At 52.5% G+C, this 23906-nt stretch overlaps 1 protein-coding gene across 1 annotated transcript; it reads right to left on the minus strand.

Annotated features, from left to right (window-relative positions):
* Positions 1-1164: 1164 nt before the first annotated feature.
* Positions 1165-20284, minus strand: LOC140711122 (SH3 domain and tetratricopeptide repeat-containing protein 1-like). Its single transcript, XM_073014029.1, is given in 10 exon segments — positions 1165-1563; positions 4218-4414; positions 5371-5527; positions 6147-6269; positions 7845-7992; positions 9172-9352; positions 13393-13755; positions 13758-14273; positions 15835-16015; positions 19386-20284. Coding segments are annotated over 8 exon segments (1740 nt in total). The 5' UTR covers positions 13975-14273; positions 15835-16015; positions 19386-20284; the 3' UTR covers positions 1165-1209.
* Positions 20285-23906: the final 3622 nt, after the last annotated feature.

Below are 23906 nucleotides of genomic sequence, written 5' to 3' on the forward strand. Positions count from 1 at the left end.
GTGGAAAACCAACCCAGGATTGAACCAGCAGATGGGTGCCTGATTCCTTATTATCAGAGCTCCGCCTAATGGCAAGTCTCTCTCCGGGCCTCAGTTTCCCCTTCCATTAAACGAGGGGCTTGGGGGATACCAAGGAGGGGTAACTGCTTAGTGAGGATGGGAGGTTTCTTCTGGGGAGATGAATACATTTTGAAACTAGATGGCGTGAGTGGTTGCACAGGACTCTGAATGCACAAATGCCACCACATTATTCGCGTTGAAATAGTTGCATGCGATGTGAAAGTCACCTCATTTAAAGTGTTTAAAAGAGGGGCCTGGGAGAGTGCAGTGTACGTGAGAATCAAGTGAGACACCCATAGTCTCTGAACCTCTGTTTTCTTGTGTAAACTGGCAAAGAGACCGTGTGAACTGTGTTCCCTGGGGCCAAGAGATTCCAAGAAGGAAAACCTGGGATTCCTGGCTCTGGGATGAGGGCTGGGGGCCAGAAGGGGAGGGGCATGTGAGGATGGCTGGGGTCAGCCCAGATAAGGCTTTCAATACTGGGTAGCAGCGTCTACACAGGCGGAAATCCCTGCATCTCACTTCCCGCAGGGCTGACCAGTGGCCAGAGGTAGGACTGGCCAGGCTCGGCCCAACCAAGTCTGGGAGCAGAGGACACTAAGTGAGGGATCCCCGTCGCCACCCTCACTGGCCTGTGGCTCTCCTGACACCACAAGAGAGCTCCAGGAGCTGACCTTGGGTCCTAATGGGGGACACCTTCCTGGCTGCAGGCTGGCAGGGTGGTGTGGTGGTCAGTGTACTGGGCTCTTCGTTTCCGCCCCTACCTGCTGTGTGACGGTGGGCCAGACACCTAACCTCTCTGTGCCTCTATTTCTTCAATGGAGCCCCCACATTTGGGCACAGTGGCCTGAAGGTTAAAGGCAAGAGCAGCACGAGACCTGCAGTAAAAGCTCTGAGCAGGGAGAACAGGGACCTGCCCAGGGAGTTCCACCACCATCTCCCCTCTGGCCGCCGAGGAAACCGAGGTTCATGGTGACCTGGCCCAGGTCTGTTGGACTCAGGGTCCTTCTCATCCCCAAGATCAGAGGGCTGCCACCAGGGAAGGAGCTGGCCCCTAGACCCAGCCCAGGAAGCACACAGGGAAGGATGCCCTGGGGACTTCGGTATGTTATTGCAAAAAAAAAATTTATTGCTATATGAACCCTGCTTTCATTCCTCCATTTCCCAGAAAATGAGCCACGGGAGACACCAGGAGAGGCAGGAGACCATCCTCCTTGCACAATACCCACTCCCTTGGATGCTGTCCTCAGCGAGGGTGGCTGGGGTCAACCAAGGGGCCCACCCGCAGGGTGGCAGAGGAGGTAGGTTGACCCTGTGGACGTTGAGCTCGGTGGCAAAGGTCCTGGCCCTCTGGTAGAAGAAGAGCGACTTCTCACTGTCCAGGAGGAAGTTGTGGGAGATGGTGGCCAGCCGCGTGTAGATCTTCAGCTGTGCCTTCTTGTTGCCCAGGTCCACGGCGGCTGCCAGTGCCAGCTGGTAGTACCTGGCTGCATCAAACGGGTTCTGAAGGAGACAGGCCATGCTCAGCAAAAGGGGGACTCGGAGCCCATCTTCCCAGAGGCCATTCCTGTCTCCAGGTCATTCCACATGTCCAGCCAATGCTGGCTCACCCCATGAACCCCGAAGCCTGTGACACTGCTGTGGTCTCAGCTGCAGGAGGTGGGGACGACCCTGATACCCCTGGAAGACTTCCTGACTGTCCCTACGCCCCACTCACCCCAAGCCTCCTGCCCCAGTGCCACCCTCTCTGCAGGCAGTGGCTGCTTTCCCCATGGGCTGAGGTCAGGGCAGATCCTGCCTGCTCTGAGAGTTCCATGCAGGACCCGTGGCTCCAAGCCACAGCAGGGGCACAGTGTTGAGTGACCCAGGCTCCCCTCTGGCCCCTGTCCATGCTGACCATTTCCAGGCCCTCCACGGGCCAGGCCAGGTAGAAAACCATCTCTAAGGTGTCCTCTTTGGCAATGTTCCCTGAAATATTGACAGAATGTGACTCCCCAGATATCCACTCCCATTGTCAATGCATCTTTGGCTCAAACTCACCATCGCTGGGATGGGATGCCATCTCCCAGACCTCCTCCTTGACCCTCCCATCCCCCACCCGGCTTCTCCCCAGGCTCCTCCTCCACATGGGGGTCACCTAAGGGACCTCTCTAAGACCCATGCCTGGCCTGTCCCTCTTTACCATCTCAAGATGGCTCCCAACGACAAAGTCCAAGATGCAGCAGTCCATTCCCTCACTGTCCCACCCCACACACGGAGCAGGGGCGTGAGAAGGCCCCAAGTCACCGCCACTGCTCATCCAATGCACCCGGCCCAGCCGAACACTGGACTCTGTGCTGGGTGCGTGGCTGAGCCTAATGTCCTTGCTCCCAGTCTGAGGGCCTCGGGAGTGAACACTGACCACACAGGGTGGCCCGGGCTGTGGCAGAGGGAAGCCCAGGAGGTCCCAGACTCAGCCAGGGGTGAAAGGCAAAGGCTTCCTGAAGGGGTGGGGACTTCCCAACTAAACAGGAAGGAGCCAGCCAAAGCATATGTCTCTACATGTGCCTGTGCGTACGTGTCCCTGTGTGTGTGCCTGTGCGCATTTTCATCTGCCTGTAGTGTGTACAGCAGCTACTGAGTGGCAGGCTGAGCCAGGACACACCTAATCCACCCTATTCCAGGGCTCACTCTCATGTGTAGACTAAAGGGGACACCATTTTAGAGGCAGTTGGCAAAGATGCCCATTTACCCCTGCTTCTCTGCCAACCTTCCAGGTCCCATCCAGCCCGGCTTTTTCTCCCACTCCTCTGGGCCCTGGGTCCAGAGCCTCCTATACAAGGAGGAGGGTGTAGCCTTGGAAAGACAGCCGCCCTTGGGGAATTCCAAGGGGGCCTCCCTGTGGGAAGCTGGCCTGCGCTGACAGCATAGTCACGATGAGGCCCAGAGGGCTGTGCATGGGAAGGAGGTGAAGGAGGCCACTGTCCCCCGACCCCAACCATGGACTTTGGCCTCTCAGGTACTACTTGGCGCTTTCCTTTCTCCTGGACAGGCGGAGTGGGCGGCAGGCTTGACCAAGAGAGAGAAAGGCCTCTTCTGGGAGGCCCGTCCCCCTGGGTCCCAGGCAAGCCCCTGAGCAGTGAGCAGCGTCCCCCTAGGCCTGACACCTGGCACCTCCATGTCTGGCTGGGACTTGGGAGGCCACAGGGACCACATCTGACCACCAGGTGTCGCCAGCACTGGGCTGAGGCATATCGGGCCGCTGTAGGCCTGCAGTGGGGGATACAGGGCAGGGTCTTAGGGCTGCCCCGCTCCTCAAGTTGTTCTAAGGCCTCCAAGATCTCGGCCCCTGGACTGGAGTGCCCTGGCCCCTCAGCCCATAACGAGTACTGACGCGGTGCCGGTGTGATGCTAAGGAAGGGCGGTGCCTGCTGGGCAGAGGGGTAGAGACACCCCAGGTCTGAGTCTGCCAGTCCCAGCTCTCCAGCCCTGCAAGGCTGGGGCAGACAGAACACAGCACGTCCCCTCCAGACACACCCGACCCAGCAAGGCCTCAGCCTGGCTGGCTGGGGCCCCGCCCCACTGCACCTGCCCTGAGCTGGGGTTTCCCTGTTTGTGAACCCAATGGTAAGATACTGGTCCCACCCCACCCTTCCTGGGTGATGTGAAGATTCAAGGTGTCTCGGGACTCCAGGAAGGAGTTGCTCCCTGCAGGCTGGCACCCTGCGCAGGCTTCCTAGAGGAGGTGCCAGGATTTGGGTTGGATCTTGCAACGTGGATTCAATGTGAGGATGATGCTGTCCTCCGAAATGTCCTTCTCCCGACCCTATTTTCTTTGTTAAATGCACCTTGACACTTGACTGTCAAGACTCAGCTTTGATGTCACCTCCTCCAGGAGGGCCTCCCTGACTACAATCCTCCTTCTTAACCCAGAGGCCACCATTGCCCACTCATGTGTCAGCCTTCCTGGCTGAGACTGAGTTCCTGAGGGTGGGGCCTGGCCATCTTGGGAGCTGAATTGTATCTGCTAACCTTGCTGGCTCCTCCAGCCGGGCATAGAGCTCCAGGGCGGCCACTGGGCCATTTCTAAGGAAGGCTGGAACCCAGGCCTCGGGGCTGGGTGGAGATCCCACTCCAAGGGGACTGGGAACACCCCGAGCCCTGCCCCTCCCTCCCACCTTCAGGTCGTAGAAGATGATGTCACGGAGCATCAGGTACACCTTCACGTAGTAGAGGGTCTCCTCGTCGAACCCCAGTGGCAAGTTGCAGAGCTACAGGGTCTTGAGGTAGAAGTGCTCCGCCAGCTTGTCATGGCCCAGCCGGTGGTGCAGTGTGGCCAGCCGGTGGTAGGCCACGCGCTCATTCAGCCGGTCCCCTGGGGTGCAGGCCAAAGGGGCAGGTGTGAGGACGTGGCTCCCTGGGGCAGGCAGGGCACAGGCCCCTCAGGAGCAGGTATACAGACCCCAGGCAGCACTCGTGGCTTTCCTCCAGGCACCTGTGGTCACCTGGGCAGCTCTGGCCATTCCCTTCTGGGTTCCCAGACTCACTTTCCCGTCTGGAAAGCAGAATTAATAAGGCCTGCCCCTGTCTACTGTGAGGCTTTGGCAAAGTCGGACCTGGATGGCCCAGCTCTGTGTCTACACATAGCCACCTGCCTTTGCTCACTGGTTTTAACCAGGGGAGCCCATGCAGTTCAGGTGCTCCTGGGTACCCCAGCTCCAGGCAACCCACAGATGTGACATCTGACTCCTCCTGGGTGTGTCACGATCAGATCCCCCTACCTTGGGAAGTCAGCTGCACACCTACTGTGTACTGGTCCACAGGACACAAGGCACTGGCACATGTGGCCTGCCTAGGGTTCCCTGTCTCTGGAGGGGGACAGACGACCCTGGCACAGCACCAGGGGATGCCCGGCCTTAAGGGGCAGACTGCTGGAAGGGGAACTGGGATTTTATCAGCCAGAGAGCCGTGTGGTTGATGACGGTGGGAAAGGCACAAGACAAAGGGAATGTGCCACTCAGCCTGGCACATACAGGGACCAACGAGATGCCTGGCATGTCTGGAAGGCAGAGGGCACACTGGGCGGCCCTTGTGGTCAGCAGCGGGAACAGGCAGAGGAAGCAGAAATCAGGCAGGCAGGGAGCTCTGCACTGCGTGAGAGACCTCGGGCTGTGCCCCACAGCCGGACGGGGAAGCCAGTTGGGCAGATCTGCCTGCCTGGACAGGAGACCAGGAAAATGCAGCAGCTGTTTCAGCTCCTGGCCTGCAGACCCAGAGGCTGGGCTCTGGCAAAGTGTGGGTCCTGGCAGGGTGGGGGCTCAGGGGACGTACCCAGAGTGATGCTGAGTGCTAGGACCATGTGGGCAACCTCCAAGCTCTCCTGTGGCTTCTCCATTGTGACCAGGAGTGCCACCAGCTTGCTGCACAGCTGTAGCTGCGGCTCCACCCTGCGGTTGTCCGTAGTCACTGCCAGGGGCAGGGCCTGGTCCTACCACACAGGCAGGTGGGGTCAGGTTTCCCACAGCACCCACCTTGCGCAGCGTCCTCGTCAGAGCTCAAACATGTGCTTGGAGCTTCCCACACCCCAGCTACTCCTGCACCTCGACACAGCTCTGTGCTGTGGGATAACACATAGTTCAGACACCCAAGTTGGGGGCTGAAGAGTCACCTGAGGCCCATCCAGCTACTCCCGACAGCCTCAAACCAGCCTCTCCCACCTGAGCACTGGGGGTCTGACTGGGGGGAGCCAACACTCCTCTCTGCTCTAGAAACACCACACTGATCTGTGCCCAGGGCTGAGCCACACTGTGAGCTCAGAGGAAAGGAGAAGTCGTCCCACTTCGGGGTACATGCAGACCTGGGCCTCCCACTGATATGCTGTGTGTCCTTTGACATGTCCCTGTGCCTCTCTGAGCCTCAGTTTCCTCATCTGGAAGATGGGGACAGGACTTCCCACTCATGGTTGCTTGAGGTCATCAGGTACAAGGGTAGAGCAATTGTCACGTCCAGGCTCCGAGCGTTTTTCCCGGGCAGCGGCATGGTCATATGCCTCAGACCACCAGGTGCCCCACTGAGGCCCACCCACATCAGCCCACAGGCCAGCTCACTCGGTAGAAGGGCATGCCTTCCTCCTGCTCCCAGGGCCCATTGAAGAAGATGTCTCCAACTGCCTCCAACAGCTCCAGCCCCAGGTTGGGGTCGCCTGTGTGCACGTCCACATTCTGTGCCACCTGAAAGGAGACAGAAGTTCGCTCCAGACCCACACCTAGCAACGTGGCTACGCGCACCTTTGCCAGCCTCTTTTCTCCCACACACTACAGGTACACCTGAGCATTTTTCAGACCCTGTGCATGGAGGCTGCCCCCACCACTGGCATGAGGACAATGAACTGATGCACCTGAGTGCCAGGAGGTGACTGAGCAGCTGCAGCCCAGGAGCCCGACACCTGTGAATCCTACCACCAGGGGTAGCCCTAGCCCACTCCCCCTGCACTCAAACCAGTCTCCGTGGCCCCTAGATTGCTGGGAGCCCAGCCCCTGTCTCCTTGCTGCGTTGTCACATCCCTGCCACATCAGCAGTGTTTCAGTGTTTGTGGGTGGGCCTGGTCCCCTCTTGGCCATGAGCTCTTGATCCCTCTCCTCAGCTCAAGGAGGTATACAGCAGGTGCTCAATAATGAAAGCTTCACCAGGCTCCTGGGCTTCACAATTTGTACCAGATCACACAGTGTTTCGGAAAGCCTCTGAAAACAGCCACTATGATAGATTCATTTTGTAAGGAGATGTGCCACGTGTCGCTTGGAGCAAGTTCTTCTGTGTGTTAACTGAGTGGTCACATTATTTGAGGATGTGCTGTATACCAGCAAGTGCTGTGCACTGTGAGGGGCCGCGCCTCTGCCCTCAGGGAGAAGATGCTGGCCACCGGAGGAGGATGTGAGGGAACCAGTTGGAGGGAGGGAAAAGGCACACAACAGGTGCTCAGCAGTGGCTTAGGAATGAGTGGATGGATGGATGAATGGATGAGGAGATGAAGACACATGGATGGATGGAAGGGTGTGTGGATAGATGAATGCTTGGATGGATGGATGGATGGGTGGGTGGATGGGTGGGTGGGTGGAATGATGTGTGTATGTATGGGTGGGTAGATAATGTATGGATGGGTGGAGGGTAGATGATGTATGTACATGTGGATGGATAGATGGTGGACAGACGAATGTATGGATAAACAAATGGACAGATAGATGAATGGAGGGATGCATTAATAGGTAGATTGGTGGGTGGGTGGATGGACGAACGGTGAATGGATGGATGGGTGAGAGGATGGATGAATGGAAAGATCAATTGGTAGGTGGATGGATGATGGATGGATGATGGATGGATGAACAGGTGAATGGATGGATGATGGAAGGATGAACGGACGAACAGATGGACGGATGGTGGCTGAATCAATGGATGATAAAGGGATGGATGGATGAACAGGTGAATGGATGGATGGATGGAAGGATGAGCAAGCGAGTGGATGCATGATGGATGGATGGATGATGGATGGATAGAAGAATGAACAGGTAAATAGGTGATGGAAGGATGAACGGATGGGTGGATGGACAGGTGAATGGATGGATAGACGGGTGAATAGATGGATGATAAAAGGATGGATGAATGATGGATGGATGAAAGGACAGACGGATGGATGATGGATGGATGGATGGAAGGATGAACAGGTAAATAGATGATGGAAGGGTGAATGGATGGGTGGATGGACAGAGAGTGAACAGCACAGGAGTCCTCCTGCATCCCTTGCCACTCACCTGGATGTACAGGTCCACCAGCTCGCTCTGCCGCAGGAGGTAATAGATCTTCCCTGCTTGCAGCCAGGCATGTGCCTCCTCTTTCCTCTGGAGGTCCATGAAAATCCCCAGACTTCGTTTGGTGTAGTCCAGAGAGGATTTGTAGGCCCTGGAATCACTGGAATCAGACACAGGTGTCAGAACAAGGGCTCTCATCCTCCTGGAACCAGTCTGCCTCCTCCCGTGGGTCTGATGACAGATGAATCTGGCATGTGGGGACTGGGAACGGCCCTCTTGTGTGTGCAGTGTTCTGCCCTTCCCAGGCTGCTGGGATGGCCAGAGTGAACACACACGGCATGGAAAAGATGAAGGACATCCTTCTGAGGGAATCGAGCATCATGCTGCCCTGTGGCAGGAGGAGTGTGCTAGTCCATCTCCCCTGCCTCCCAGTCATGGCCTGTGTCTTCTCCAGACGCACCAGGAGCCGTTAGTGTTCAGAGGCTATCTAGGTCGATGGTTCTCAAGGTGTGCAGGCATCACAGTCACCCGGAGGCCTGTCCTTATAGCTTGCTGGCCCTGCCCCCAGAGCTTCCGGCTCCACAGGCCTGGGGCAGGCCCTAGAACTCCCACTTGCCACAAACTCCTAGGTGACATGGATGCTGCTCTACTGGTCCAGGGACTACACTTTGAGAAGCATGGCTCTAGCACACTGTCCCATTTTCCTTCTGTGAACTTGAGGCCAAGACTACAGTCAGTCTCCCAGGTCCCTATGGAATCTGGCTCCTTCTCTGCTCTCTCAGTAAGTCCAACACTCAAGGGGCTGGGACTGCAGCAATGTCACTGGGCCCTATGGGTGGGGTGGCCAGGGCCATGGTTACCCCACCAGGTCAGGATGCTTGGGGGAAGCTGACTAGGCCAAATATGGGATGTGAGACCTTGAAACCCTGCCCCAGGGAAGCAGGTGACACAACTGGCTCTGTCTTCTGTGGGAGAGAAGCCACAGGTGGCTGCTGTGGTCACATTTAAGGGGACAGACGAAGCCCAGGAGTGAAGATTCGGGGCAGGCACAGGTAAGATGACAAAAGCCACCATAGTAGGAAGAACAGCCCAGAGTGCACCTACTGCCTCTGCTGGGGTTGAGGTGACCTTTGCCCCAACAAGGGAGGCTCAAGCTGGGACTCATGGGCCAGCAGCAGCCCTGGGATGACCCCAGGCCGGCCAGCTCAAAGCATCTGATGCCAAAGCACCAAATGATCAAAAGGAGAGGGGCTGCTGGGCCCTGGGCCAGCTTCCCTGTGCCCTTCTCCCTGCCCGCCCCCACCTCCACCACTGCAAAGCCAGCCCTTACCGCTCCGTGCCCAGGGACAGGTAGAGCTGACTGATGGTCTCCAGGAGCTGCCCCTCCAGCACCTTGTCGGCCACCTTGCGGGCCAGGGAGAGCTGGAGATCGTGGTAGATGACATACTGGGCCTCGCTGGGCATGACGGCGCTGTAGAAGTAGCACAGCCACTGGACGGCCCGCAGCTGGTCTGGGCAGAAGACAAAATGGAAGACGTTAGTCTCCCAGCATCGAAGCGAGGCTGGCTGGGCTCAGAGGCCCCTGCTTGCCTCCTTCACACCTCTGTGAGCCTGGGCCCCATAGGCGGGGCGCCTGAGCGCAGACAGGCCATGCACCTGTGCCAGGGCAGACGCCAAGCACACTGTGACATGGGCACATCTTGGTGCAGATGCTCATGGTACAGGCCGGCCTTCTTTACAACTCCCAGGGCCGAGGTTGTGGATGGACACAGAGTGAACAGCAGGGGCTTGGCACCTGCACCAGGCCATCTATTTCTGCTTCACAAAGACCCTCTGGCCAGGATCAGGGCTGCCTTCAGCCTGAGCTGATGAGGCCAGGGGCACAAGTGGCCCCTGTCACAGATGGAACCCTGAGAGAGCAAAGCCAAGCATCACGTCTGCCACACATGGCATCATGTTGGGGGAATGGGATTCAAAGCTGGCCCCTGGCGTTCCCACACATGCTTCTCTCATGCAACCAGGCTCCCTAGCCACAGGCTCACTGGCCTCTCCCAAAGCCTGATTTTCTAGTGTCAGAAACATTCCGGAGATTAACATAGGAAACCAGGTACGCCGAATGGACATCTGTCACACACGCCACCCAACAACAGCCGAATACACAGTCCTCTCGAGCACCCATGGGACATTCCCCATGACAGACCATGTGCCAGGCCACAAAACGAGCCTCAGTGAATGGAGAAGGACTGAGACCAAAGCAGAGGTGTTCTTCAGCTGTACTGGCACAAAACTGGAAATCGACAGTGAAGGAAATGTGGGAAATTCAAAAAATATGTGAAAACTACACACTCCTAAACAACCAGTGAGTCAAAGAGACCAGCAGGGAAACCAAAAACTAATTTGAGAAGAATGCAAACAAACGCACAGCCCCGGCCAGTGCGGTGGCTCACGCCTCTCATCCCAGCACTGTGGGAGGCCGAGGCAGGAGCATCGCTTGAGTCCCGGAGTTTGAGATCAGCCTGGGAAACATGGTGAAATCCCGTCTCTATATTTAAAAAAAATACAAAAATTAGCCGGGTGGAGTGGTGCACATCTGTAATTCCAGCTACTCGGGAGGCTGAGGCATAAGAATGGCTCTAACCTGAGTAGAAGTTGCAGTGGGCCAAGATTGCACCACTGCACCCCAGCCTGGGCAATAGAGCAAAACTCTGTCTTTAAAAATAAAAATAGCACAACGTATCAAAAATTCCAAGATGCAGCTAAGGCAGTGCTGAAAGGGAAATTTATAACTGTAAATGTCTACATTCAAAGAAAGAAGAAAAATCTCAAATCAAAAACCTAACTTTCCACCTTGAGAAACTAGAAAAAGAACTAAACCCAAAGTGAATAAAAGGAAGAAAATAATAAACGTGAGAGTGGAAATGGAAAGTAAAAATACAGAGAATGGAAAAACAAAAGAGATAACAGAACCGAAGGTGGGTTTTTTGAAAATAACACAATTGACAAATTGTTCACTAGACTGACCGAGGAAAGAAAGACGGGACACAAATGACTAAAATCAGAGACTGAGCACCATGGCTGACGCCTGTCATCCCAGCACTTTGTGAGGCTGAGGTGGAAGGATCGTGAGGCCAGCATTCAAGACCAGCCCGGGGGAACATGATGAGACCCCATCTCTAATAAAAATGAAGAAATAAAAAATTACAAACCCAAGTTTCTAAAATCAGAAATGAAAAGGAAACATTATTGCCGACCTGACAGAAATAAAAGGATTCCACGAAAACACTACGAACAATTGTACACCAACAAACCAGACCATCTAGACACAACAGCCAAATTCTTAGAAGGACACAAACTACCGAAAGTGACTCAAAAATGACCCCAAGGAAGCATGTGGGGTATCAGCCCCGCCCTTGGTCTCCTCGATCGTTCAGCGCAGGGTGGGGAGACAGGGAAGCATGATCCCCGTTCCCTGGCCTGCATTTCCAAGTCTGAATCCCCCAGCACCCCGGGGAGGGCCTCGTAGGAGGAGGTACCACAGGCTATTGTGCCAAGAGCCACTGGAGGCTGCAGTGGGGGCTGGGGCACTGGGTTCCTGGAAGGTCTCCTTCCAGTAAGAGAATGTCCCTGCGGAAGAAGCCTGGGTCTGAACCCCCCAACCCTCCTTGGGCAGATGTGTGGGACCGGGGCCCCTTCACACGGTCCTTTCCAAAATCTTATCCCTCCTAGGGCCAGGAGTGGGTGCCAGGCCTGTGCTGGAAATGGGCAGGTTTGGTCACAGCCCCTGGGGCTCTGGTCCAGGTCACAGGAGGCACCTCTGAGTGGTCTCACTATGCCATGACAAAGCGCTGCAAGACAGAGGGGACCCACAACAGTATCCCTTGTCTCAGCCATTTCCCTGGACTCAACTTCCTCATCTATTCTCTGTGGCCTAGATTTCGGACAGCCCTGCCCACCTACTGTCCGTTCACTGCTCCGTCTGCAGTGACTGTTCGATAGCACTCCATGGCTCCCCAGTGCTCTTGGGGAAAAGGCCAAGCCACAGCCTGAGGCCCCAGGCCCTGCTTAGCGCTCCAGAAGAGCTTCTCACCATCCAGCACCCAACCCACCCCCTCCCAACTCTGCACCTCCCTGCATAAGCCCTGTTCACTCATCCCCGCTCCCACCCCACTCATCCCCGCTCACACTCCCACTCATCCCCGCTCCCACTCCCACTCAACCCCGCTACCACTCCCGCTCACTCACCCCCACTCACACCCCACTCATCCCCGCTACCCCTCCCACTCACTCACCCCCACTCACACCGCTCACACTCCCGCTCACTCACCCCATCACACCCCACTCATCCCCCCTCACTCTCCCGCTCACTCACCCCATCACACCCCACTCATCCCCGCTACCACTCCCGCTCACTCACCCCTATTCACTCATCCCCGCTCACACCCCACTCATCCCCGCTCACACCCCACTCAACCCCGCTACCACTCCCGCTCACTCACCCCATCACACCCCACTCATCCCCGCTCCCACTCCCGCTCACTCACCCCCACTCACACCCCACTCACACTCCCGCTCACTCACCCCATCACACCCCACTCATCCCCGCTCACTCTCCCGCTCACTCACCCCATCACACCCCACTCAACCCCGCTACCACTCCCGCTCACTCACCCCCACTCACACCCCACTCACTCTCCCGCTCACTCACCCCATCACACCCCACTCATCCCCGCTCACACCCCCCCACTCATCCCCACTCACTCCATCACACCTCCACTCACTCACCACCACTCACACCCCACTCATTCCCACTCACTCACCCCCACTCTCTCACCCCTAGGCCTTCACACAGGCTACACCACCAGCCTCTCCTCCACCAACTATTACTTGACTAAATGCTCTCAACCCTCTGGTTCTAGACTAAAGAGGCTTCCCTAACCCAGGGCCAAGTGCTGCCCCGCCATCACGCCATTCACCCTTTTGTGGCTTCTGTGGCCTGAAGCTCACATTCCCACGCTCAGTCTCTGCCACCCGAGGACCCCACAAGCCCCATTTGTGGGTGGGGCCTGGCACACTGCACAACGAGCTGCTTTTGCATGAACTGCTCTGCGGCTTTGGGCAATCACCCGCCCCCGTGTCCTCTGTGAAGTGGGATGACAGGTGCGCAGGCTGCCAACATACCAAGCAGATAACACGGGCACAAGAACTGGTGTTCAGGGCCTGGCTCATGGTGGGGCCCGAAGTCCCAGCGCAGCCGAGCCTGCCTTGATCCCAGGGTTATGTCTAGGAATTCCCAGCATGCAGGACTTTCAGTGCCCAAGGCAGGATGGTCCCTGGGCAAACCAGGAAGAGCTGGCTGCCTCAGTAGGCCACAGAGGGCCTGGCCCTGCATGGGAACCGCCTGTCTCCAGGGCGCTTGCCAACATCTGCTGCTGGACATGGCTCAGCACTTTTGATGGTAGAAAAACCACCACTTGTTTCTGAATCATAAACCCCAGGTGAGCCCTGACCCGAGTGGCCCCAGAAGGCTCACAGGAGGAACTAGGGCACTCACTCTCCACATGGCCTATTTCTACGGTGACCAGAAGGGCCCACTCATAGTAGCCCTTGCCCTGCTGGGCTGGGCCCTGGCGGGTGCAGAGGTGGCCCAGCTGCAGGAGTACGTGGGTGAAGTCTCGGCCACACTCCCTGCAGGGCAGCCTCGAGAACAGCCGCATGGTCCCCAGGAGGTAGTGCTGGGCCAGCCTGCTGGCACTTGCATGCAGGCACAGGGTCCCGAAATTGGCCAGCACCACTGCCTGGTTCCTCCAATGGCCCAGGTCCCAAGCCGCTCATAAGGCGCAGTAGTAGCCCTCAGCTGCCTGCCTCGTCCGGCCTGTCCTCTTCACAGCCACGGCCAGCATGTTGGCCATTACACCCTCTGGTCCTCTCTGGCCACCACTGCATCCTGGACAGACTGCAGGATGTTCAGGGTCACCAGGCTCTGTCCATGAAGCACGTGAAGCCAGGCCAGGGCCACCAGGCAGTCCACGATGGCACGGACTCTGGTCATGAAGAGGCCAGCTTTCTTGGCCGCCCCTCGGGCATGTGCCAGGCACTCAGTCAGCTCCTCCTCGTCGCTAAAGCTGCAGAACATGCCGCTCAGCCATGGCAGTGCCACGTCGTACAGGCCACAGAAGCTGGCCTTGTACCCGGGGGCGTTCAGGAACAGCAGCAGTGAGCTCAGGGCCTCTGGGTCCTCCCAGTCGTCCTCAGCTTCCAAGAAGAAGGAGGGGTCCTCGGGGTCCTGCAAGCTCACGTTGCTGGATGCCGCACAGAGACCCCAGGACGCTGGCTCCAGGGGGCAGCCTGGGCAGGTCTTGCATTGTTCCAGAACATTCTTCACCTTCGACAGGGTCTCCTGTGGATCCAGGCCCAGACAAGATGGAGGTATTTCTGCAAGTCACAAAAACACCTAGACATATTAGAGTCCGGCAGTGAGTCCTTGGTCCACTGGGGGCAGGGTCCCCCCATCCCTGCCCTCTGTGTCCCCGGCGCAGCTTGCCATGAGCCCTTAAGAATTATGTGCAACGCAAACTCGGGGCCTGGAGCACGTACGAACTCCGGCACTACGGGGACAGAGAGAACACGCAGGCCCGTGGCCCGACTCTCCTACAAAATCACCCTCCTGTCCTGTTTTGTCGCCCACCTGACAGCAAGGTTTTAGGAGACTGTGTCAGAACAGTGACCCCTCAGAGATGCCTTTCCCTTTAGAAAGAATCAAAGCCTTCTAACTGGACCCATGAATATGCAGCACCACAACTACAAATGTAACTTCTGTCAGCATATTGGGCCCCCCGGTGGGGTACAGGAATCCATGAAATCCTCAACAGCCAATCAGAGCTATGGATCAGCTCAAAAGCTGCTATGCAAAATTGGTAAAGCCACCGACGGCACAGGACAGGGGTGTTGTACCCATGTGCCCAGCTCCGTGCAGGGAAACGGACCATCCCTGCAGGAAGGATGGGAAAGCTTCCAGGCCCCTGTGGCCACCTTCACCGTGGATGGTCTGAAAACCTGAAGCCCACGGTTCCTAAAGGGTTAACAAAGGCCAGACTGCTCCAGCAGCCCACTGGTGTCTGCTGGCTTTGGTGGATTCCTAGCCAAAGCCCCCTCCCAGAGGTGAGCAAACAAGCGCATTTCCTGTTGGAAAACCTGGGATGAAAGGAGGCATTACTGGGAAGGGAAAAACCTAGCTTTAAACCGACCCTCTGTTTCAAGCTCACATGCAAAAAATATGTTCAATACAAACTGCCTCCTTATTCATCTGTAAAGCCTTAGAATTAAAAAAATAAATAAATATGATTTAGAGGCAAATGTCTGACTTGACTACACTAGATTAGCTAAGAAATCGCCCCCACCCAGCAGAGGCACACAGCCCCTCCCAGCCACTACCCTGGCCTCCGGGGCAGCTGGAGAGCCACGTGCCTTTGCTCCAGTGACTTTGGCAGAGGGTGGAACCACCCCCTCCCTGAGGCAAACCTACAACAGCCTTCCCTTCCCCCCTGGCTCCCCTCAGGAAGGAGAAGACCCTTCAGGGACCTCAGTTGAGGCCCCTGCAACCTAAGGCTCTGAATTCTGCTACCCGCTGAGGGCAGTGTGGCCTCCCATCTCTGAGGCAGAGCACAGGGTGAACTGCAGCTTCTCCAGGTCATGAAAAAGGAACCCACAGCTACATGTGGGTCCCAGCAGTGGAAAGGATGCCCCATCTCGGTTGGGGACCAGGCGGGGGTCAGCATGTTCATTGGAAGAAATGTGGGACCTCACGGCCTCCAGTGTCAGAGTAGACGGGAGGTTCAGGCCCACCTCAGGCGATGTCCCTCAAGTCCCCGGCCCACACCACAGAGGGGTGACAGCCGCATCCAATGCCCACCGTACTCACCTCTGTCCCCTCCCCTGCCATTACTCCAAAGCCCAGCTCATAACCAGAGAAGCCTGAGCCACGGGCAAAACCTACCTTGTTCCTGCGGCTGCTCGGTCTCAGCTTCCTCTACTGAGTCTGGCAAGGGAGAACAGAGAAGCAATGAACACCCCCAGCCAGCACCTCTGGTCCCATGTCAGGTTGAGCTGGTGTCGGTGTTGCAGGATGAGAGCATTGCAGGGTGCAAGGGTTGAAAGTCATATCGTCCTCTTCCCTCCTGGATCATGGGAACAACATCACTGTGTGGTGTACACTTTCTGCGATATTGGGAGTAACATCGTCTTCTGTGCCTTGGAATATTAAGGACAATATCACGGGGGGACGTGTACATCTTCTGCAATATTGGGAATAATATTATCCTCTCTCTCCCTGCATACTAAGAAAGATATCACAGAGTACGTGTTCACTTCCTGCGATATGGGGATTAATACCATCTTCTCCCCTTCCAGATATCAGGAAGAGTATCACACGGGGGTGTATGGTGTCTGAGATACTAGGAGTAATATCAACCTCTCAGCCTTGGAATATTAAGAAGAATATCACAGGGTGGATGTACACCCCCTGCCATATTGGGAGTAACATCAGCCTCTCCTCTCCATGGATATTAGGAACAATATCCCAGGCTGGGTGTACGCCTCCTGCTCTATGGGGAATCATATCTTCCTCTCCCAGGATATTAATAACAATATCACAGGGTGGGTGAACACAGCCTGCGATACTGGAATTATTATCATCCTCTCCCCCTCCAGATACTAGGAACCATATCACAGAAGAGCTGTACCCTCCCTGGGATATTGGGAGTAATATCATACGCTTCTTCCATGAATATCAGGAGCAATATCACCGGGTGGCTGTTCATTCATTGCTATGTTGGGAGTCATGTCATATTCTACCCCTCTCAATATTAGGATCAGTGTCACAGGGTGAGTGTATACCTACTGTGGTATTAAAACTAAAATCATGCTCTCTGTCCCTAGATATTAGGAACAACATCACAGGTAGGTGTGAACCCCCTGCAGTATTAGAAGCAATAATATGATTAATTAGCAAACATCAATCATCGATTTTAATAATTATCAGGCTAGCCTCGAACTCTTGACCTCAGGTGATCTGCCCGCCTCAGCCTCCCAAAGTGCTGGAATTACAGGCGTGAGCCACGGCGCCCAGCCAACACTACTTGACATCCCTTTTTGGACCTCAAATTTAGCATGCGGAAAACACACTTTTGATTCCCCCTACTATAACCCACTCCTCCCATAGTCTTCCCGATCCCAATAACAGCATCTCTAGTCTTCCAGTTACTCAGGCCAAAATCCTTGACATCATCCTTAATACTTCTTTTTCTCTCTCTTGTCATCCAACCCATTTAAACTCTCCTTTCAAAATATGTGCCAGACCTAACCACTTCTCACCTTCCTCATCATTTCCAACCAGGTCCAGCCCTCATCATAGCACTCTGGGTTACGGCAAAAGCCTCCCAATCGCCAGGCACAGTGGCTCACGCCTGTAATCCCAGCACTTTGGTAGGCCAAGGCAGGTGAATCATCAGAGGTCAGGAGTTCAAGACCAGCCTGGCCAACATGGTGAAACCCCTCTACTAAAAATATAAAAAATTAGCCGAGCATGGTGGTGGGCGCCTGTAATCCCAGCTATCCGGGAGACTGAAGCAGGAGAATCACTTGAACTCAGAAGGCAGAGGTTAGAGTGAGCCGAGATTGTGCCATTGCACTCCAGCCTTGGTGACAAGAGCGAAACTCCATCTTAGAAGGTTTAAAAAAAAAAAAAAAAAAAAAAAAAAGCTTCCCAACCCACGTCTCTCCTTCCACCTTTCACCCTGCCCTGCATTCTACCTTCCTCTCTCAAACATTTCAGAAAAAAAAAAAAATTATATCCACAGAGAGGGAAAGTACAAATGGGGTGAAATGTTTGGGGAATCTGAGGGAAGAGTATATGGGAATTGTCTGTACTATTTTTGCAACTTTTCCATAAGTCTGAATTATTTCGAATTCAAGAGTTAAACAAAGAAAAAAAAAAAAACATTATCTCCCTTTGTGAATCCATCCTGTCTTTCCCCTGGCAACTTAAGGACACTCTCAACTAACACATCTATTTTTTCATGAACACTAAAAGAACCCTTGCCGAGTTTTGACTTTCTGTGCTTGGCAGTAGAAGTGTGTGTGTGTATGTGTGTGGTGTGTATGTATATATAGAGAGGGAGAAATATATATATGAGTATATATATAAATATATACTATATTTACAATGGTAATGTATATATATATAAATATATGTGTATGTGTAGATATATATAATACGTACCCCATAGCTTGTCCTTAACCAGTTCTAAACTTAGTCCGAAAAACACACATCTAAGCACAGAATTTCAAAATAATACGATGAATATTTTGATAGAGGGATGTGTTGCTATGGAACACGCTGCTAAGACACAAAACCTCCTAGATGGGACAGTGAATGAACGAAGTTTGCACCTATAGGCACCCCCTCTGATATCCCCTCAAACCTTTATAGTTATATGCATTTGCTTCCGCCAGGACCCCTATTTCATAAGGGTTAGTCCTAGAGTCTAGCAAGTTCCTACTACAGCTGGCACACATATGCCATTCAAAAATCAGTGGCGGAGTGAATGACGAGTTAAGAACCGTTTGTCAGCCAGTGCTCAGTAATACAACATGCACTGGTATGCAAATGATATTTTTGTTGAAAGCAACAGCAGGATCACAAATTATCTTTCCAGAGAAAGCAAACCTCAAAAGCTTCTTTACCCTACTAAAGCACATTATAAGAAGCTCCCCTTATATAAAAGAAAACCTCCTCATTCGTTATCAATGGCATGTAAACCTAATAAGCCTCCGTCTCTGATGACATCTCTTCCATCCCCAGGGCTAGATAAAGGAGGTTCTGGAAACCCTGGGAGTTGTGAAGGTGGCTCCCAGCTCTGACAGTCTTGAACCCTGCATGCGTGGAGGTCACACAGCAGAAGAACAACAGAGGGAAGCATCATCAGACTTCGAATATGTTTGAACCAGAGATAGCAAATAGGCTGCAGCCAACTGAAAACACCAGAGATTCATGGTGGCCACCTGAGGGGTTGTGCTCTTAAAAAACAAAAATAAAAAATAAAAATTAAAAAATTAAGAAAGGAAGGGGTCAAGAATCCATCAGGTCTGACTGAGACGTGTATCAGTGACTAACACCCCGTATGGCAAAAGTACTCCGGTGCGCTTTGGGTACTCACAGCTTCAGCAGTATTCAAAGGCGTGTGCTCCCCTAAGACGAAGCCACGGGAATACCCCCAGCAACACTGCCAGGAGAAACATCTCCCATGGATTTGGCTAGAAATACAGTTGTCTTTAACAAATTCACACTGAATAAATCCTGACTTATTAGAGCCTGTGAGAATGGCATTCTCAATGATAACAGTTATCACTACAATCTCCAAACATCTGCGATCCTGCAGGGAGGAGCTGTGACAGTGCAGGCCACAGGCCACTTGTCCAGAATGTTTCCCAGATTGCCTGTTACAGAATAAAAGAAATGAATCCCCCCCCAAGAATGTCTTCACTCACATTTAGCCAGTTGTTCCTTTGTGTGCATCTCTGTGCTAAAATGGCCATTCTTCCCCACAGCCTGAAGTCATATGCTAAAATAAAAGAGACTCACATGAAGCCAGAACCATGCAGATGCAAGGAAACCACCACAAAGGAAATGGGCTGGAGAGTGTGGCCAGGAGGATGGTACTTCCCAGGAAGCAATTACTTCATCTCTGCCCATGAAGCAGGCAGCTGTTATTGTCCCCCAGGCCCACGCCAGCCACTCAAAGTAGGTTCTAACCAAACTACCTCCAACAATCAATATAAATACACCACACAATTGGCTTCTGAAAGGACACCTTGCAACCAACAAGAAACTGTTAGCACAACTTTGACAAACTGTGCAACTAAAAACCTTGGAAAGGGATAAACACTGCCACATTTTGACTCAAATACTGCTACGTGGTAGCACCGCAATAATTCACTGAAACAAAAGAATGAATGAGGAATACGTTTATATAGGAATCAGAGGAAGCATGACTAATCATTTAAAGAAATAGGTCAAGAAACTGCTAGGTTCAAATGCTACCGTGAGACACTGTCAGGGCCTTAGGCAAATTCACTTCTCTTGGTCCTGTTTCTAGGTTCATGAAAAACCAGCTTTGGATTAGGGAATCTATTGCTTCCCCAAGTCTTCCTTCTGTGATTCCAGCCCAGATTTTAGGACTGCTCTCCCACTTGGTATATGAAAGCACTTTCGATGTAGAATAGCACTAGTACATTTCTGTGTTGAATGCGGTTTGGGACCTACTCTATGAGGCAGAATATCATCATGTAACTTTAAACGTGACGACAAGGCGCACTCTAGATAAGGATAACACATAAGATGTGGCCATACACCTGTGCATGCCTGACAGGGAGATGGGGAAGTCTCATTTAATGAAGCCAGGGTGCCTGTTGCACCTGAACATCCTCAGTCCACGTCAAGTTCACAACGTCCTTCTGACATCAAACCACAGGTATCACATACTTTTCCATACTTTCCACCCAAGATTAAAATATGCAGAGCACCGTGATAAAGACACCTCCATTCCCAGCATGTTGGCTTTCATTCCATAGAATTACATACTTTCGGTGCAAAATGGTGACCAGGTTCCAGCGGCAAGCAAGACTGGACTCAGTGGGGACAGCAGGCCCTGCAGGAGCCACCACTCCTGTCGCCACAGTCTGATGCAGCTGCAGAGAAGCTGTGGCTGAGGCCATTCACTTTGTGAGAGAACCGCACAGGAGGGAAAAGGTAGGGAAGAGGGCAATGTCATGCTTCTGAGCCCAAGCCAAGGAATCGCATCCCCTGTGACTTGCACTTATATGCCCAGATGACCTGAAGTAACTGAAGAATCATAAAAGAAGTGCAAATGCCCTGTCCCACCTTAACTGATGACATTCTACCACAAAAGAAGTGAAAATGACCGGTCCTTGCCTTAAGCGATTATATTATCTTGTGAAATTCCTTTTCCTGGCTCAAAAAGCTCCCACACTGAGCACCTTGTGACCCCCACTCCTGCCCACCAGAGAACAACCCCCCTTTGACTGTAATTTTCCTTTACCTACCCAAATCCTATAAAACGCCCCCACCCTTATCTCCCTTCGCTGACTCTCTTTTTCAGACTCAGCCCGCCTGCACCCAGGTGATTAAAAAGCTTTATTGCTCAAACAAAGCCTGTTTGGTGGTCTCTTCACAGGGACGCGCATGACAGGCAGGTGCAGAGCCAGGGAAGGACCAGTGATGAGAACAGAAAGGAATGCGTCTCCCTGTACACACACTCGGATTTTATGACAATGTGCGCAGGGGGCTGAACTGGATGCCTGAGAACATTCCTCCAAGTTCTTTTGCTGATTTTCTAAATATTGGTGTAAAATCTGAACTCAGACAAAATTTTTTTAAATCGCTTCAATCAACATCTTTGTCTAGTGCTCAGCATCATATCTACATGATCATCTAGAAAACCAACTTCTGTTCTAAGGCTCACATCTTCCTATTAAGTCCCAGGGATTTTACAAGGGAATGCACCTCTCATTTGCATCAAGAACACACACAACTACTGTTAAAGAAATGATTAAATTGCTTACATAATTTTTTAAACACCCAGATTTGAAATACAACAGAGACAACTTTTTGATAGCCCTGCTTTCCAACTGCGAACTGCGAGTGGAGAAAATAACCTACCATGATTTCTAACCAGTCAACAACCTGTCTTCCCTGGCTGCAGTAGGAGCAATCTTTCTGAGCTCAGGATGAAAAAGAACCCAGCTGGTTAGGGGACAGACAATCTTCAGTTCTCAGTGGACTTCCCGGGTCCCAAATCCCCATGTGACACGTGGAAGTAAACAGCTATCATTGACCAAGCATCTGAATGCTTATCTCACCTCGCCATCTGATTCTCCTGCCATGCAAATTTAAAATTAATAAGCCTGCTATTAGAGAACAGAGTTGGTGCTACATCTGTCTTCCTAAAATTATGGATAATTACCAGCCCACAATGGCTTCTAATCAGATTTGAGTAGTCCCTTAGACAGGAAGCTAAAGTGCCTCAGCCCTAAACTGAGAAGAAAACAGAAACTGGAATGCTCTAGGTTTGATTTTTTCCCCCTTGTTCTAAAGTTGCTGTTCACGAATCTCCTTCTACTGTCTTGTTTATAAAATGTATGAGAAACAGGGAAATTCAAAGACATGATAGAAATGGCCACGTTTTCTAGGTACAAACTTTGTGAACATTATTTTTAGGTGTTGGGCTTTTTCTCCACAAATTGTGAGCCTGGAGTACATTTTCTCCCTCGTGGTTACACATTCAGAGTCAGGGAAAGTGGCTTTAGGAGTAAAGAGGGGAGTGCAGTGAGAAGTGACCGGACACTGAGAAGGACAGACAGGGACTCTACCTTGGTGGCCTACAGCATTCCTGGGCCTCCGACTTTACTTTTCTATCTGTACAAGGGATCTAAAGGCCCGTGATTCTAGGCCATGACAGCTCTTCATACACACATACGCAAACATCACACGCCTGTGTGAAAAGCTGTGACACTTGGCTGATTTCCTGAAGAAGTTATCTTGTATCATTTCTACTCAAGTACTCCACCTCCTTCCAGACAAGTATCTGAGGATGATGGGCTATCCCACAGCCATGTGTGTAACCTCTGCTGCTTATGATCCCTGTTCATATAGCATTTTCCAAAAGCATTTGGTGTGAACTGACAGAAGAAAGAAGAATAAGGTTCTTTCAGCCCATTCATTCATTCATTCATTCATTCAACAAATATTGACTATCTATGTGCCAGGCACTGGTGATATAACAGCGAACATATATTTTTGTAGGTAGCGACAGACAACCAAAAAGTATGTTAAAGAGTGATCAATACTGTAGAGGAAAATACACCAGGAAACAGGAAAGAAGAATACCCCTAGCCACCCTACACTGGGGTGACGCTAGTGTTACAAAATGGAAACAGCGGCCGGGGGCGGTGGCTCACACCTGTACTCTCAGTTCTTTGGGGGACTGAGGCAGGCAGATCACCTGAGTTCAGGAGTTCAAGATCAGCCTGACCAACATGACGAAACCTTGTCTCCACTAAAAACATAAAAATTAGCTGGACGTGGTGGCACACAACTGTAATCTCAGTTACTCAGGAAGCTGAGGCACAAGAATCACTTGAACCTGGGAGGCAGAGGTTGGAGTGAACCGAGATCGTGCCACTGCACTCCAGCCTGGGTGACAGAGCAAGACTCTGTCTCAAAAAATGTAATAAAAAAAAAAAATGTAAACAGAGAATAAGATACCAAAAGAAAGAACATGAACGATTAATTGTAACAAAAGCCTTTGTAAGCTGATTCTTTCCTTCCTGGATCCTTGTCCCTTACAAATGGAAAAAGAGGGCGGAGAGGGGGTAGTATCCAAATGATGTTGTAAGATGGCTTCGGGTTTCAGATGTCTGACAGCCATACTCATGTACTTCAAGGAAAAAGCTCTAGCTCTATAAGCAATCTGGGCAATGGTTTAATGATCCTGTAAGATCAGTACCATATTCTCTCATTTTTCATAGAGGAGGAAACTGAGGCATAGAAAGGCTAAGTAAATTGTCCATGGTCACAGGTGATTTAGAAACTTTTCTTCAAACTTTCAAAAGTTAACTACTGCCACTATTACACATGGGTTTTTGTTTGTTTGTTTTTGTCTGTTTTGAGACAAGGTCTTGCTCTGACCAGGCTGGAGTGCAGTGGCGTGATGATGGTTCACTGCAGCCTCGACTTCCCGGGCTCAAGTGATTCTCGCACCTCAGCCTCTCCAGTAGCTGGGATTACAGGCATAAGCCAATACACCTGGCTAATTTTTTAATTTTTATTTTTTGTAGGGATGGGCTTTCACCATGTTGCCCAGACTGGTTCCAAACTCTGGGCTCAAGAGATCCTCCCAGGTTGGCCTCCCAAAGTGCTGGGATTACCGGTGTAAGCCACTGTGCACAGCCCTACAAATGTGACTCATACAAAGTGAGAGCAGTGAGCAG

This window comes from Chlorocebus sabaeus, unplaced genomic scaffold (genome assembly GCF_047675955.1).
Source record: "Chlorocebus sabaeus isolate Y175 unplaced genomic scaffold, mChlSab1.0.hap1 unalloc_scaffold_159, whole genome shotgun sequence".
Classification (NCBI taxonomy): domain Eukaryota; kingdom Metazoa; phylum Chordata; class Mammalia; order Primates; family Cercopithecidae; genus Chlorocebus; species Chlorocebus sabaeus.